At 47.9% G+C, this 17,973-nt stretch overlaps 1 protein-coding gene and 1 long non-coding RNA gene across 2 annotated transcripts in view; one reads left to right on the forward strand and one right to left on the reverse strand.

The window, feature by feature from the left end:
- Positions 1-5,348, reverse strand: part of TUB (TUB bipartite transcription factor) — an 88,182-nt gene extending 82,834 nt beyond the window's left edge. The window contains exon 1 of the mRNA XM_033206690.1: positions 5,082-5,348. Within this exon, the coding sequence (XP_033062581.1) occupies positions 5,082-5,245 (164 nt within the window). The 5' untranslated portion in view covers positions 5,246-5,348. The remainder of the gene's footprint in view (positions 1-5,081) is intronic.
- A 795-nt stretch (positions 5,349-6,143) lies between these two features.
- LOC117081083 lies at positions 6,144-11,893 on the forward strand. The gene is made up of 3 exons (XR_004436088.1): positions 6,144-6,267; positions 7,263-7,420; positions 10,959-11,893. It is a non-coding gene; the product is annotated as an uncharacterized LOC117081083 (long non-coding RNA).
- The last annotated feature ends 6,080 nt before the right edge of the window (positions 11,894-17,973 follow it).

Below are 17,973 nucleotides of genomic sequence, written 5' to 3' on the forward strand. Positions count from 1 at the left end.
GAGAGGCTGGGGAAAGGCTGGTAGGCCAGGAAGGCAGACACCTTCGTGGTATGGCAGGGGCAGTGTATAAGGAACATGCCTGAGGTCAGAGAGTTGGCAATTCATGTGTATGAGATTAGAAGTGAAGCAATTCCAGCTGTCATTATCTAGGAATTCATCCTGTGAATAACTGAAGAGAAGTGTCTAGATTGGGAAGGTCCAGAAATTGTTAGTGAAAAGTGCTAGTTTGGTCACTGATAAAGGCACTGAAGCCTTTGAGGATAACGACTGAAGCTTGAGTGGAGACAAAATGGTTAATGGGATGCCAAGCTGTGGAAAACAATGGACTCGATGATACCGACTTTATGCCAGTCATTTTACATAGATCTTTTCCTTTTATCTTCATAACAATCAGTGGTATAGATAAGATTTGGAGAGTTCAAGGTCAATGTCCAAGTTTTGAGGAGTCTATTTGGCTTGCGGATGCTGGCTAGAGAATACAATTATCAGTGAATGGTCTGATTTTGAACCTATTGCGTTAAAGCTGTTGGCTGAATATCTAGATGGAGAAGTCTACAGGCATTTAGAGATGTGGGACTAAGTCTTGGCAAAAAGGCTGCAGTTGAAGATACAGATTGCTGTGTTAGAAGCATTGTGTTGATAACTGAGACCAGGGTGTAGCCTGAAAATAGAATGGAACAGAGTGAAATGGAAAAGAGGAGCACTTTGGCATGTGCTCAGAGGTGGACAGTGGGGACCTAAGAGGAGCCAGAAATTTTAAAAAATGTAGGCATCATATTTTGGTAGGTTGGAAAAGTGGCCATAGATTTTCAGCTCCTGCCTTCAAGAGGTAAGGCCTATTTCCCCACCCCTGAAATGTGGGCTGGCATTTTGACTTACTTTGACTGCTACAACGTGGCAGAGTGATGTGCAAGTTCTAAACCTAGGCTTCAAGAGACCCTGCAGCTTCTGCTCTCTCACTGGACTCCCTTCCACCACCATGTGTGCAAACCTGAGTGAGCCTGCTGCAAGAGGAAAAGGCATATAGGGAGAGGGCCCAGCTGCTCTAGGCTTCCCAGCCGGAGCACCAGATATGTGAGCAAGCCCAACCCAGAAAAGCTGAGCCTGGCCCAGGCCACAAAACTGCCCAGCTAAGCCCAGCCCAAACTGCTGATCCACAGAATATTGTGCTAACTCAAACAGTTATTTTTTCTGTTGTTGTTTTGTTTTTGTTTGTGTGTTTTGTGTGTGTGGTTTGTTTGTTTTTGAGACAGTGTCTCGCTCTGTTGGCCAGTCTGGAATACAGTGGCATGATCTCTGCTGCACTCACTGCAACCTCCACTGCCCGAGTTCCACCAATTCTCCTGCCTCAGCCTCCCGAGTAGCTGGGATTACAGGCATGTGCCACCACAACCGGCTAAGTTTTGTATTTTTAGTAGAGACAGGGTTTCACCATGTTTGCCAGGCTGGTTTCGAACTCCTGACTTAAGGTAATCTGCCCGCTTCAGGCTCCCAAAGTGCTGGGATTACAGGTGTGAGCCACCATGCCCGGCCAAAACAGCTGTTATTTTAAGTCACTAAGTTTAGGAGTGACTTGTTAACATGGCAATAGATCATTGATACACACATGGCCCAGAAGCAAGGGGGACAACAGCTTACATAAACACACGGAGGAGAGGTCAACTTGGATGAGGACTTGAAGAAGAGGTGTTTTCCAGGTTCAAAGATGTGAGGGGGACAGAAACCAGAGAACAGTGCTGGAAAGTGAAAGTTAACTATTAACAATGATTCCTTATAGAGTTAGGATGGGAATGAGGGCAGCAGAACACAGATTTTCACTTTTAATACTGTGTACCCAACGTATGTGTTGCTTGTATAATGGTTTTAACAGCTTGATTATTTTGTAATTGTTTGAATAATTCAATTTTTATGTCTTTAAAAAAAGTACTGATTAGGAAATACAGGAGGTGGTATGAACGAATGGTTTTGGAGAGTAGCCAAACCAGCTGCATCACAATCACCTGGGAAGTTTTAAACAAACATTGAGCCCAGAGTTCTACCCCTGAATATTCTGATTCAGTTAGTTTGGACAAGGGCCAGGTGAATTGTTTTCTTCACATAGCTCCCCAGGTATTGAGATTGTCAGAGTGAGAAGAAAAGAGTACTGAAGACAGAAACCCAGAAAATGTCTTTACGTAGGGGTCTGAAAGCAGAAAAATAATTTTTTTTTTTTTTTTGAGATAGTCTCGCTCTGTCGCCCAGGCTGGAGTGCAGTGGCGAGATCTCGTCTCACTGCAAGCTCCACCTCCCAGGTTCACGCCATTCTCCTGCCTCAGCCTCCCCAGTAGCTGGGACTACAGGTGTCCGCCACCACACCCGGATAACTTTTTTGTATTTTTAGTAGAGACGGGGTTTCACCGTGTTAGCCAGGATGGTCTCCATCTCCTGTCCTCGTGATCTGCCTGTCTCAGCCACCCAAGGTGCTGGGATTACAGGCGTGAGCCACTGCATCTGGCCAAGATTTTCAAACTAAGCTTCTATGGAAGACTAGAGTTCCAGAAACGTTTACAATATGCATTAATAAAACAGCAATTTATACCACTTATTGCATGATTACTAAGTCCCAGGCAATATGATAAGCCCTTTATATTCATTACATCATTTATTTATTTTTATTTTTGAGACAGAGTCTAGCTCTGTCATCCAGGCTGGAGTGCAGTGGCACAACTTTGGCTCACTGCAACCTCCAGCTCCCGGGCTCAAGCGATCCTTCTGCCTCAGCCTCCCAAGTAGCTGGGATTACAGGTGTGCACCTCCATGCCTGGCTAATGGTTTTTTTTTGTATTTTTAGCACACATGGGTTTCACCATGTTGGCCAGGCTGGCATCAAACTCCTGATCTCAAGCGATCTGCCCATCTCAGCTTCCCAAACTACTAGGATTACAGGTGTGAGCCAGGCCTATTACCTCATTTAATAGGCGCCAGGCCTATTACCTCATTTAATACTCATAACACTTCCCCAAGAAACTGTGGCCCAGGGAGAAGTAATTTGTCCAAAGTTAGCTAGGCAGATTCAGGATTTGAACGCAGGTTATCTAATTCCAAAGTCTTTCTGCTTTTATATGTTTGCTTTTGCAGGGAAAAATTGTTTACTATATGGAATTAGCTCAACTTTAAGTTTTTCTCCCATGTGTGTATTAGACCTTTGGAACATGCCACTGTTTTTTGTTTGTTTGTTTGTTTTTTGAGACGGAGCTGGAGTGCAGTGGGGCGATCTCGGTTGACTGCAAGCTCCGCCTCCCAGGTTCACACCATTCGTGACTCAGCCTCCCGAGTAGCTGGGACTACAGGCGCCCACCACTGCGCCCGGCTAATTTTTCGTATTTTTAGTAGAGATGGGGTTTCACCGTGGTCTCGATCTCCTGACCTCGTGATCCACCCGCTTCGGCCTCCCAAAGTGCTGGGATTACAGGCGTGAGCCACCGCGCCCGGCCCGCTTATTTCTAACAGAATCTAAACTGTGAGCTCATCTCTGGAAGGAAATTTTGTCTTTTTATCGCCTTATTTCCAGGGCCCAGGATATAGTTCACACTCCATACATGTTTGTTGAATAAATGAATGAATGTGTGGATTTGGGATCTGAACCAAAATTTGTAGGTTTTGTTATTTTAAGTTTAATATTTCAGTAATGTTAGAGTTCTTCTCCGTGGAGAGCACCACTTTTCAAAAAGGCAGGTGCACTGGAATCATGAGGTGGACAGGAGATTTGCTGGGGCTGTGCAAGGAAGGGTTGATGAAGAAACAGAATTAACCAATTCAGACGATATATTTCCCCAAAGAAGGCAATGAAAGGAAAAAAACAGACGTGGATCAGTTGCGCCCATCTCGAGGAAGGAGACAAGACAAACATTAATAAGTTTACAGGCTGAAGAGAGATCACCAGTAAAGAGGTGAAGGTGCAGATGGAGGAGACAGATGGGATTAATACCGGGCGAGACTCAGGGAAGGTGAGGAGGAGTCCTGGGGAACTAGCCTTAGGCAGAAGGGACACCTGTTCCTCTGAATCTAGGCAAACAAGGGCTGTCAAAGATGCGGGGAGGTTTTTGGCGGAGTGAAGGGAAGGAGAGCACAGGAACAGGACGTCATGGAGATGAGAGCAGCCCAGTAAATGAAGTTTCTCTTCCAGCCCTCACCATCTAGGGTCACGGGTCAGGAAATTTAACTCCAGAACTCTGCAGATCGATATGGGGTACGAAACTTAAAAACAAAGAAAAAAACTACTACTATCTACTATCATCATGGCTTCATTTTAAATGGAGGGGTGGCATTTAACACACCAACAAAAGTAGAACGGGCATAACCTAAGAATAAATCTACTCGGCTTTATGACCAACTCACTCCGTTCTTATTTTTTTCATTTCGCCAGGGAGGATGACTCCTTCCTACAGGACGAGTGCGTTGGGAGCACAGCTCCAAACCTCCCACGCCGGCAGCCGCTCGCCATTCCCGCGGGGCGGGCGCTGAGCCTGGCAACACAAGGGCGCCGCTCCTGCGCCCCGACAGCCGGCCCGGGCTGCCATCTCGCCCCGCGGAACAGGCAGCGGCTCGCGTGTACCGGGCAGCCAGCGGGGCACTCCGCCCGGGGCCAGCCTCGGTCCCTGCCGAGGGCCAGCTGGACGCAGACCCCGGCGGCCGCATCCCAGAGCTGAAGGCGCCCCTCCTCGCCCCGCCCGCCAGAGGCCCACCCCGGCCCCTGCCCCGCCACTCCCGGCGCCCCCTTCAGCGCCCTTTCTCGGGGTCCCCGGGCGGAGCGACCCTGGCGGGGCAGCCGGGGTGGGGGCAGAGGTGACAGCTCGCTATTCCCAGTGGCTGCGTGCCCTCCTCCAACAGCTCTGTCCCGTGGGTGTGGGGACACTACCCTCGTCTGCGCTCCGCTGCACTTACCCGAGGCTCTGGGTCCCGGATGCCCGAGGGTCCGGGTGCCCCAGCCCACCCTGGGAGTCGGGCGCTCGCGCCGGTCCCCGCCCCCGGAGGCCCGCTTCTCCCGCAGGAGAGCGAGGGTCAGCAGGCGCTCACGCAGGGCCACCCTTCGGGCGCCCTACCTGTCATAGCTCCAGCGGCTGTAGGACAGGGTACGGTGGCTGCTGACTCCCTCCATCGCCGCCTCTGGCTCGGCTCGGGATTCAGCGGGCGGCGGCGGCGCTGGGTTCGGGGCTGGCTGGCTAGCTGCGGGCCGGGCCGGGGCGCGGGCGGAGGACTGTACCATTCGCCCCCCGGGGGGTGACCCCCCCCTCCGGCTCTGCCAATGGCCGGGACGCGCGACTGCGGGGACCCGGGCCCGTGAGGCCCCCTCCCCCACGCTCGGGTCCCGCGGGGGCGCGGCTGTGGCAGCCTGGGCTGCTTATTTATTTATTTCCGAGGTGTGCTCCTCGTCGCCATGACAACCGCTCCTTCTTTTCCGGCGTCACTAGGGCACCGCCTCTTTCAAACCTTCCCGGGACAAGGTTTGCTAAGAGGCTGCTCCGGCTCCTGCTTGCTTGGGAGTCCCGGATCCGCTCTCGCCACTCGGGGCCCTTCTGCAGAGGCGCCCTCCTTTCCAGTGTGGGAGTCTTCAGCCAGTCTCCACAATCAAGTTCCCCCCTTCTCAGGAATGGAAATAGCCAGCCCCCAGTTTCCTAGATTCTCGCCGTCTCCCCGCCCCTTCTTCCCCCGGGTGGAAGTCTTGAAACCACCGTCCCCTCCTCTCTTCAAACTGCCTCCCTCCTTGCTGAGAATGGAAATCCAGTACTCCCTCCCTCTCTCCCGGGTGGATTCCCTCGGCCCTGCTATCTGGTCTATTACGGCCCTTTTGGGTTCCGAAGACCAAGCTCTGTAAATACTCCCATTTCTAGGCCACCTTGTTCTGTTTATGTCCCTTTGTGCTTTCTCTTCATTACTACTGAAAATCCTTTGTAAAAAGTCCGGGGTCTTGGCTCAGCCAGGGAGAGTTTGTCTGACAGTGACCCAGGGAAGGCTATGGCGAGAAGGCACGTCTGGGTGGGGCGGGGTGGGGCAGGAAGAGCCAGCTCCCGCCTTGTTGTCTGCCAGGGGCCCCTAGTCCCTTCCCTTCCCCCACCTTAGGCTGATGGCTTTAGGGATTTACAAGTATAATCTCCTTGCAGAGGTCACAAGAGCCTAAGAAGGACCTTTCGGGCAGTTGCTGTGGGGTGGCTGGTTAACTTCACGCCAGGGTCAGGGTGGGGTGAAGGTGCGGACGTTCCCAGGAGGTTGGAGTGCGAGGAGGGGAAGGTAAGATTTGCGCTACACTAATCCAAGGATCTTGACAACTCCTGTGAACTAGAGTTAACCCTATGGGTTACAGAGGTTGCAACTGGCAGTGCACCTGTTGCATCCAGCCCGCAATCACAGGGAGGAAAAAATATACTTTTCATTGAATAAATTGACAACACTTAAAAACTGGAAGATTTAACAGAGCTAGCTTTTTATCCTCTCTTGAAAACTAAGAATGTCTGCCAGTGCTGGGCCTGTCTTCCGCATGGCAGGCATAGACCACAGAAGTGGCTGTCCTCTGCAGGGAATATGTTGTTCTATAAGCCTCTGGCCCTAGCTGGCCAGCTTTTCTCACTTACATGACTTGCTTGGTCCTTATAGCTTTTACGTTTGCCACTTCTCTGCAATATGGCCATATCTATAACCACTAAAGTACCCAACTTGTTCATAAAGCTACTCAAATGCATCATTAACCAGTATTTACCAAGGGCCAGTTACTGAGCAAAATGCTTTACGTACCAGGTAGACACTATTACTGTCTCTTGTGGAGTTTACAGAGTGGTGTGCAAGGACTGACTCCCCCAAAAAGCCAGTATTCCTGAACCACATCTTGATGGTGAGGCTCTTGGTACACCCATGACCTCAGCAGTAGTGGATTGGAACTCCAGAATCAACTTGTTGTAACTGTGTGAAGCCTTATTTCATTGTTTAGTGGTAGGGGTCAGAGGTGAGCTTCCCCCTCTGGAGAATGTGTGGGAGTTTGTGGGGTCTCCCACAGAAACTGCAGGACCAGAGGCTACTGCTCCTGACCCATATGTCATAAAACAAGTCCTAAGGATGCCCCTTCTCCAAAGGACTGGCTCCCCCACCCCAACCCATACTGACTCAGAACCAGCAGTCACAGAGGCCTCCTAAGGCTGACATTTAGGCACTGGCTGCCAGCCCCCTGCAGACTCCCTTGGTGAGGCCACAGTAGCTACAAGAGCCAGTAAACCTGCTACTGTCTCTTATAGCCTCCGCTTCCAGATCTGATACCCTCTAGAAGTACAAACAAGAAGTCCAAGGCCAGGTGTCCTGAACCAAGGCTGAAAGTTGTAGAGAAGCTACACCCCAGACATCCTTAGGAGAACTCTGGGCTGGGCAGATGGAAGAGCCCAACAAAGCTATAGAGGTAGGACCTTTTGACCCTTATCAATGCCAGGAACGGTGCATCAGCAATCTGTAGGAGGAGGATGTGTGGCACTGTGAAAGCATGGCCACAAAATCTTTGCCATTCCTCTCGTTAAGAAGCAAGATCTGTGTTACCTCCCCTTTAATCTGGATGCTCTGTAACTTCTGAGGTTAAGTAATGAAAGGCCCTTCAACATCCCCTGTTCACTGGACCCCTGAGCTAACATGTTAGAAGTCTGACTACTGTGATGCTGCCATGCTGTGAGAAAGCCCAAGCTACAAGGAAAGGTCATATGTGGGTGCTTCAATTGACAGTCCCAGCTGAGGCCAGCCTTCAAGTCCCCACAGCCAGACACCAGACATAGGACTGAAGAAGCCTTCAGATGATTACAGCCCCTAGCCCTTTAAGTCATCCCCAACCGCTTGAGCCTTCCAGCTGAGCCCTAGACATCACAAAGGACAGACAACTCATCCTTGCTCTGCCCTGACCTGACCCAGAGAATCTGAACACTATGAAACGGTTGTTGTTTTACACCATAGATAACCAGGCAGGCCGAATTCATCTCAGAGGAACTGGTCCTTTTTCCTTGAAAGCTGATTCATGGCCCTTTGGTTATGACAGGAAGGGTCCCAGTTCATTTGCAGAGAAGAGCTGCAACAAGGAAACTGGATTGCTCTGCACAGAGGAGCAATAGGAATTCAGGAGTTGTCTTCTTGTAGCTAAATGATAAGTGGTAGGGGTAAGATTGGAACTGGGAGAAGAGAGGATACAGGAGAAAAGCTTGAGTAAGAAGATGAAATGGTAGAAAGCTAGATTCTAAGAAGGAAAGGTGAGAAATTCTGAGGGTAGGAATGGCCAAGGAACTTGAGGAATGGCGATGTCTAATGTTCTATTTTAAGTTGGTTCCTGCTCCTTGGTGCTGCTCTATTACCTCCAAACTTTCAGAAAAAGTCTGGTGTGTATATACCACCACCTCCTATGAATGGTGCTTAGGGAATGCAGAAGGTGGGGCACTGTCCACAGTGGGACACTTTGTGGGATAAAGTGGAGTAGGAGGATGGCAACCCTGGCAGCTTGTTGGAGACTGAGAAGTTAGGAGCAGGAATGCATATGCAGAGGAGACCAGGAGGGCATGCCCCTTCCCGAGAATCCCTGGGCATGTCAGTGAGTATACTAGACTTCCCCAGATGAACAGAGACAAGCTAGAGATAGTCTATCTGGATTTTGAAGGAAAGTGTAACCTTAGAAGGCTGGAAGCTTCAGATGTGAAGATGTGAGGCCAGTGGTCCCGGAATTAGGGGTCTGGCTACTCTGCAGTAAGCAAACAAGCAATGAAGAAACCCAAAACCAGGACCTAGGACCAAGGACCCACCATGGCAAAATGAGGAAAAGGGACCTGGGAGTCTATGTCCTCAGAGAATAAAACCTGGAAGGAAAAATCCCTTGTTGCAGCAGAGATGGGAAGTTATAAAGAGAAACCACTTCCTAGGCTAAAACATGGTCCATTATCTCCAGAGCAAAACTCTGGGGAAAAAATAATTCTGCTAGCTAGAATGAATGTGCTCCTAAAACCCACCCTTTCCCCTTAGTTTCCATCCCCACTGCCACCGCCATGTTTTACCCCAAGGAGCAATGGTTTCCCTTTAATATTCTGTGTTTAACATTCCCTTTAGCACAATCCCTGTATTCCTCTAGTGCAGCTAGGAAGGGCTAGCTTCATTAATTTTAGAGGAAAGATTCAGGAAAATAAAGAGAGTTATCACATGAAATGTATAAATGCAGGGCCTGGGACCCTGCACCATTCCACTGGCCATCTGCAGATATCTGTACTCTGATTCCAAAATGTGGACTTACTACAGGATTTCTTTCCTAGATATCCTGACAATGCCCAAAGTCAAGAGGTGAAGAAGCACATTTCTATTCTGAGAAACAAGCTTCATGTCCAGATGACTAGCACCTTGAATGGCCTCACCAGTTGATGGTCCATCCCTACTCTCACACTCACAGAGGGTGGCTTCATCTTCAGAAGCCCATCTGAATAATCACATTGCAATCTAATCACTCCTGCTATGGACTGAATGTTTGTGTCTCCTCCAGATTAATATGTTGAAAACTAAATCCCAAAGTGATGGTACTAGGAGGTGGGGCCTTTGGGAGGTGATTAGGTCATGAGGGTGGAAATGGGATTAGTCCCCTTTATAAAAGAGGCCTGAGAAGCCCCTTCCACCAAGTGAGGATACAGTGAGAAGACCAACATCTATGAACTAGGAAGCAGACCTTCACCAGGCACTGAATGGTGCTGGCACCTAGATCTTGGACTGCCTAGTCTCCACACTGTGAGAAGTAAATTTCTGTTTTTTTTGTTGTTGTTGTTGAGACAGTTTCGCTCTTCTCACCCAGGCTGGAGTGCAATGGCGCAATCTCAGTTCACTGCAACCCCCGCCTCCCAGGTTCAAGCAATTCTCCTGCCTCAATCTCCCGAGTAGCTGGGATTACAGGCAGCTGCCACCATGCCTGGCTAATTTTTGTATTGTTAGTGGAGACAGGGTTTCACCATGTTGGCCAGGCTGGTCTCGAACTCTTGAGCTCAGGTGATCCACCTGCCTGGGCCTCCCAAAGTGCTTTGTAAGTTGAAATTCTACCATATCTATTTATAGTTGCATGACTGTATGCTGCAATCTGTATAATCGTAAGAGCTTTTAATTTAATGTATCAATTACTAAGAACTTTTAAATAGTTAAATCTGAAAATAGATGGGCAGTTAATTCAAGTAAGTATTAAGAGAGAGTTACTCAGGTAACTTTAGAAAGAAAATCACATTCTTTCTGAAGCCGCAAATATTTATAATGATGTAAATAATAAAAGGCAGCATATGGGAAGAGCTGGGACAATAGAAGCCCCAGGGAAGCCTGTGGGGGTCCTGCGGGTGCTCTGCTTCCAGCATGGAGCCAGAGGTGGGCGCCAGTCAACAAACACTAATGGTCCTAAAGGCTGGGCCCTCACAGTGTTTCATTTCCTTAGCTTGGTGTCAGAAAATGCCATAGAAAGTTCTGGGCTCCCCATGAGGCCGATTAAAGGGATAAGAGGACAGGTGGACGCAAATGGGCTTCAATGTTTGGGTGAGGAAGATGCAAAGTATATGAGCCAGGTGAGTAGAGAGATGACTCCGGGATGGCAAACATGAGTAGAGGTAACAGCACGCCAGTGAGGACCAGGTGAGACAAGGTAGTTCTATGGAGAAGATGATCAGGGATCAGATACTTTCCTTTCTCTAGGTAGCAGGATGACACAGAAATCCCTCTTTATCAGCAGTTTAGGAAATGGAGTGTCAGGGGTCCCCCAAACCATCCCTAGGTTTGATGATTCACTAGGAGGACTCACAGGGTTCAGCACAGAGTTGTATTTATGACTGTAATTTATTATGGTGAAAGCATTCTGTGTCAGTGTCTCCAAGATCCAGCTCAGTCTCCATGATTCACTAGAATAACTCACAGGTCCCAGAGATGGCTGTTATACTCACCATTATCTCTTATTACAGTGAAAGGATACAGAATAAAGTCAGCAAAGAAGAAAGGCTTTGGGGCAAAGCCAGGAGAAACCACAAGCTTCCAGGTGAACCCTCCCAGTGGAGTTGCATGAGGACTCACTTCATTCACCCAGCAACAGTGTGTGACAACACATGGTGGTGTTGCCGGTTGGAGAAGCTCACCCAAGCCTTGGTGTCCAAAGCTCTTAATGAGGAGTCAGTCATGAAGACATGCAAAGCCTGTGTAACTGGCCTCAGCTGCCCCAATAACTCCTTCTCCCCCGCCCCCAGAACAAAACTAAGAGTTCATCATAAGTCATTTTATTAGGGTAAACTTACCTGGTCAAACTGATACAGCCTCTCCCAAGGACCCAGGCATACAAAAACACTCATCAGTCAGAATATTCCAAGGGCCCCCAAAACTCAAGCACCTGCACCTCTTCTCCAAGGACTGCCTTCACACAGCTGGAACCAATTTGCTCACCTTTAAAAAGAGCCATAGGTACCTAGGATCTACCTCCACGCTGGGATGGCCCTTGCCTAAGCCTGACAGTGCAGGAGCGAGAGAGTGAGGCATTCTTGCCTTGCATGCAGACAACGTTGAGGTATAGCTTGTACTCCAGAGTTTCCCTGTAGGATGGTGTTGACTCTAACCTCTATGAGACTTTGCCTGAAATCACTCTCTTGCTTGACTTCCTTTTTTTTCTTGTCCTCCTACACCCACTCCTTTACTTGTCTCCCTAGCAGCATTTCAGTGATGTGCTGACACTGGCCAGTTCCAAGAGTTGATTGTTAGCAACTCTTCCCAACTCCATGTTCAGAGATATCCTGTTGGTAGCTTTAAAGTGGTCATGGTGAAAGTACTCACTATAGAGTATTTGTGGAAATTGTTGAATGCTTGATTTATTTATCAAGCTTATTTATTTTCTTTCCATAGAGCCAGTTGTTACTCATTTACTATCACACCACTGGGCATTTTCTTAATAAATCACTTGAATATGAATGTTTGTTTCAGTGTCTACTTCTACAAACCCAACCTAAGAAAGAAACTACCTTGGCAGTTGTTTGAGAGTCAGGAGGCTCAGAGACGTAGGTTGAAATATATTTATTATATGAGGCCAGATGATATACTATTTATTTAAGTTATAAGTGGACTAAGGCAAGAAAGGCATCTTCAATGGGATTGAAGCTGAGGTGCTGGCTGCCCCAACTCTTGGGTTTGATGACCTGAAAGTCCAATAGTGCCAGAGGTATCTGTGTTAGATAAGAGCCCTGTGCTGAGTCTCTGGAAAGACATGTGGACCTTTTAAGTTTGGAGCTGGACTCTGCCTTCTGCAGCAGAGAACTACTCATATTTGCAAAGAGAGAGCTTATAGTATGCTCATGGACCCTAAGAGAGCTGGAATACCTCATGTGGGACATCAAGACACTCTGTGACTAGATCTGCCCATAGTAATCTGGGACACCAGTCATAAATTCACCCAGGCATGAACTGGGCGTTTTATATTTACCAGTTCACCAGTCAGAAACTAGCAATTTATTGTATGATGACAATGACTTGGTGTTGGATACAGACAGGTGCAGAAGGCACAAGTAAACTACATGAAGACACAATTCAAACTCTGTCATCTACCCCTGTTGCTCCAACCTCCTTCCTGTGGGAGTGTCCTATATCACCACTGCTGTAGGAGGAAAAAATCTGAGCTTGGCCGGGCGCGGTGGCTCAAGCCTGTAATCCCAGCACTTTGGGAGGCCGAGACGGGCGGATCACGAGGTCAGGAGATCGAGACCATCCTGGCGAACACTGTGAAACCCCGTCTCTACTAAAAAATACAAAAAACTAGCCGGGCGAGGTGGCGGGCGCCTGTAGTCCCAGCTACTCGGGAGGCTGAGGCAGAAGAATGGCGTGAACCCGGGAGGCAGAGCTTGCAGTGAGCTGAGATCCGGCCACTGCACTCCAGCCCCGGCGACAGAGTGAGACTCCGTCTCAAAAAAAAAAAAAAAAAATCTGAGCTTGATGTACGCACGAGTTGGCTGGATACGGTGGTGTGAAACAAAAATGAATTCCAGCTGTACTACACACCCACTTAGGAGCGGTTCTTAAGCTGAGTGGAGAGGGACTTCCTCCTAGGGGGAAGACTTGGGCAGTACACTTGGTCATCCACTTTGCATGTAGGAAGACATGGCCTGAGGCAAGAGTACACATGGACTTCTAGGCACCGGAGAACAACTCACTTGGGAGGTCACAGGCCTGGATGAAGCAAGACTGGAGTATTGGAGAAGGAAGTATAGGGGAGATGCGTGTGGACGGACTAATGGGAGTGGGACCAGACTGTGCAGAGCTTTATGCCTCCTGTCAATGCCCATCAGAGAGCATCTGCTGTGCAGGGGGCACTCAATGAGCAGGTAGGAAGAAGGATTTGTCTGGTGAATATCAGTCAGTTTCAATTCTCAGTCAACTAAAAGCTTGGGCCCATGAATGCAGCAGGAAAAAGGCAGAGATGAAAGCCCAACCACAGGGACTCCCTCTCACCAAGGCTTATTTACCTGCCACTGCTGCTGAATGCAGCAGAGGATCCTGGTTATGGTGCCATTCCTTGATGGGACTGCCCCAGCACTTGGTGATAAGTTAATGACATCAGATTCCTTCTGCCCTGAGCGGGCAGCAGTTTGTCCTTATTGACAAAGAAAAGATGGACACCTTTTCTGATTTATCTTCATTTCTTGTTGTGCTTCACCAGTGGTTTATAGAGTGTCTAATTTATCAGCATGGGATCCTGCATAATAAAGTCTCAGCTCAAGTGTCTATTTTATGATAAAGAATCATGACAATGGTCTTGTAAAAAAAAAAAAAAAAGGGTCTTCTAATATATTGGATTACTTGTAAACAAGGGGTGGAAAGTGGGAGTGGCTTATTAAAGCCTAGGGAAGGAGCCAGCTTTGGGATGACACCCTGTGGATTGGGTCACTGTACTCCAAGATGTAGTGTATGCGCTCAGCTGTCGGATGATAGACAGTGCTGTGTTGGAACACACAGGGCCAGAGTAACCAACAGGTAGAAATAGTACTGGCCCCTTTCATCATCACCCCAGTCAGCTCCTTGGAGAAACTGTGCTTCCCATTTCTGCAGCAGGCTTCATTGCAACAGAGGTCCTGATTCTCAGGGGGCAATCTTCCACTGGTTAACATGAGAAGTTTTCCATTGACTCTATTGCTGGGTTGCTTTGGGCTCCTCCTGCCAGTGGACTATCAGATAAGAAAAGTTACCATATTGGAGCTGGCAATCAACCCCCATTCTGAGAAGCTAAAGTGGCTGTTGCATAATGAGGCAGGGAGGATTAATCTGAAACTTGGGCACTGGAGTGTCTCTTGGTGCCTTCATGCTGAGTGATGATGGTGCATAGCCAATCACAGCCAGCAAAGTAGGGTAGTGGCGAGACAGTCAAGGGCCCAGGCTCTCAGGAAGAGCAGTCCAGGCCAGCTTTAGCGTTGCCCAGTCATGAAAGAAATCTGGAATTGGTGGGTTGGAGCGGGAGCGGGGAGATGATGAATATTAATTGTGGCTGAGGACCAGCTGCCACAGTAGAATTAGTGGAATTAGTATTCCACTAATTCTACTCTTTTTTTAAGAGCTTGCATACTTGTAAAGAGTCCACACTCTTTTTAAAGAGTCAGTGATAGCGTGGACTTGCTAAGGGGGAGGAGCAGATCTGAGCAGTGTAAGGAGGGTACCCTCTCTAACACTGGGGGTGCCTCCTTGATTTCAGCACCATGGCGGCAGACAGCCCCACACGCAGGGCTCGCATCCACCTCAAGCTCTCCTAATTAGCTAGGGAAGGATGCAGACCTGCTGTAGTTGTAGCCTGTAAGTATGAGGAAGTTAGCCAGCCTCCTAGGAGAACTCTTCAGCCAGTGGGATAACTGGCTAAATGCTCCAGCCTTCCAGTCTCTCAGTGGGAGAATTCTGAGGGGTATGTCACATGGTTCCTTGGAGGTTCCTCAGTGGGACTGAGTCCCTGTTGCTGCAGAAATAACCAGCTTAATACCTTCAGGTGCATTAAGTTCTTCCCATCCTTGTCTCCATTTGCTTTTGCTTCTAAGATCATATTATGGGTTAGTTTTGTCCCCCTCAAAAGATATGTTGAAGTCCTGGCCGGGCGCAGTGGCTTGTGCCTGTAATCCCAGCACTTTGGGAGGTTGAGACGGGCGGATCACCTGAGGTTGGGAGTTCGAGACCAGCCTGACCAACATGGAGAAACCCCATCCCTACTAAAAACACAAAAAATTAGCTGGGCATGGTGGCGCATGCCTGTAATCCCAGCTACTCAGGGGGCTGAGCCAGGAGAATCGCTTGAACCCAGGAGGCAGAGGTTGTGGTGAGCTGAGATTGTGCCATTGCACTCCAGCCTGGGCAACAAGAGTAAAACTCCATCTCAAAAAAATAAATAAATAAATAAAATAAAAAATAAAATATAAAGGCTTTGGGGGCAGAATCAAAGACCCTTCCTTGATCTCAGACTTCTAGCCTCCAAGACTGTGAAAAAATAGATTTCTGTTGTCTTATGCCACCAAGTTTATGATACAACAGCCCCCTCTTATTTGTGGTTTTATCCATGGTTTTGCTTTCTGCAGTTTCAGTTACACGCAGTACAGTACAGGAAGATATTTTGAGAAGCAGGGGAGAGAGAGAGGGAGAGAGACACTACATCCACATAACTTTTATTACAGTATATTGTTACAATTGTTCTGTTTTATATTAGTTGTTAATCTCTTACTGTACCTAATTTATAAAGTAAACCTTATCATAGGTATGTATGTTTAGGAAAAAACACAGTATATATATAGTTTGGTACCATCCATGGCTTCAGGTATGCACTGGAGGTCTTGAAATGCATCCCACATGGATAAGGGTGAACTGTTGTACTTATTATGGTAACCATAGGGATCGAATGCAGATCACCTCACATGTAAACTATTTTACCCCAAGTCTTTGCAACATGTTCTGTTGCAAGGGGACCCAAACTATGTTTTCCCTCTAGCTGAATTTTTAGATCTAAATCTGGGGCTCCCATTCTCAGCTAACCATTACCTCTGTCTATCCCTTGCACTTCCAATCAACAAAACAATTTTACTGGGACCATTGGACAGGATCCTATCTTGTACCTCTCACTTCTCTAACCTCCAGAATTTGGCAAGAGTCCCTCACTTTCCTGTCCAGAATTCTAGTATCATGTGGAAAGTCCAGGTTCTCTTATAAGCATCACCTTTTCCCTGGAAGGAAAGCTCCAAGAACCTCATTTTGGTTGTCAGGTCCTGAGCTAGGGTTTCTTCTGGGCAACAGCAGCTCCAAAATTTCTGTATAGAGGGTTTGTAGATTATACTCTGATTGGAAGGGGAGCGGGCCCTAGTTGATTTACTTGAAACTGTGTTATCAAACCACGTTTAGAAATATTATGTGTTTATTTGGAGTGATTTTGGGAGTGGGGATAGAGGAAGATGCTTTGGTTTCATCACTCTGTGGCTCAAAGGTGGCCAAGGGAAGCAGCTCCAAAAGCTTTGGTCATTTTTTTGGCATCATCCTGGCCTCTCCAAAGCAGAAGGTGCTTTGTTGGGCAGGCCCTCAGAAAACAGCTCAGGAACTAAGGGAATGCCACTGGCAACCTTTGGCCTTTAAGTGGTGTAAGGGTGTCCTCTAGTGGCCGTGACTCAGAAAATCTCTGGCATAGAGCAATGCTCCTGAGACTGGTGGCCTTTATCATGGTTGGTTGGGACCAACACTGTGGGACAGAGACCATTATAAAATTAATGACCATCATCATGGAACAGAAACATAAGCAAAGGGCAGGAAGACCCTAATGAGACAGAAAATACCTTCACAGAACTGACAGACAAGTTGGACCAGACAAACTATCATGTGACAAACATCTAATTCACAGCTTAGATCATTACCATAGGCAACTGCTTGCCTTCTGGGAGACATCGCTGGTGATAAGGGGGACAAATGGAATTTTGCCAGCTCGCAAGGATTTGCATTACTGAGTATGCATGGATTCCTAGACTTTGCAATTAGAAGCAAGTCAATGCTGGCAATTAGATTTATATCTTAAACAACATGGGTTCTCTTTGAACACCCCTGGAAATGTTGACTATAGCTAGTATGTGGGGAAAATGCTAATTTCTTCATCATATATGTTCAGAAGTTGAAGTCATAGTTATAGGCTGCAACAAGTAAACTTTCAGTAAGAACTGATTCCTCGATATTCTAAGGAGAGTGGAGTGAAGCTTGTTGGGGTTAAGTCTGGCTGTTGTTGGCAGCTCTGTGGGTGTTGGGAGGGGAAATGGTCTATCTGGGATGGGTGGGGCAGAACCAGACAAGACACCAATACCCTGCTAAAGCCCTTGTCTCATTACACTGTCCTGTCTCAGGGCAGGGAAGACTCAGTTTACCTGTTCAATCCTTCTTGCCAGAGCAAAAATCCAGCAAGACTCCCACTCTTGCTTCCCTTCATGGGTCCACAGATCTCTGTGGACTCTCCTCACTCACGAGGGACAAAACTCTAAAATAATTCTGTCTCTTAGGATTCCAGCAGAGGTCAAGGCCTCACTTCCCTTCAAGCAGCTCACAGGATCAGGAGGAGCCATAGATTGTGGGTGGGAAAAAGGAACTGCAATCAGGTTCCCATGTCCCTAGAATCTCGTTTACTCTTCAAAAGTTAATTTGATTGAGTTCATTTTCATGAAGGCTCTGGCTTGGACAACGGAGGAGTGGGGGAGGTTTACAGTTTGGACCTTGGAGGGCAAAAAGTGGGATAATATTGTCTCTGGTCCCCTCTCAGTTTCCCATGCCCTCCTTCAGTAGTGTCTGAATCCTGTGGAAAGGGGGCATGCAGAGCCAAAGGTGTATTTTCATGATGGTCTCCTTCAAACTCAGAGGTTGAGCAGCACGACGTGGGCTTCTCAGGTCACAAAGTGTGACACAGAACTGGGGAGAGAGATTGACCTAAAGAAGCAGAAACTTGGACATTTA

This window comes from Trachypithecus francoisi, unplaced genomic scaffold (assembly GCF_009764315.1).
Source record: "Trachypithecus francoisi isolate TF-2019V2 unplaced genomic scaffold, Tfra_2.0 Lachesis_group8, whole genome shotgun sequence".
Lineage (NCBI taxonomy): Eukaryota > Metazoa > Chordata > Mammalia > Primates > Cercopithecidae > Trachypithecus > Trachypithecus francoisi.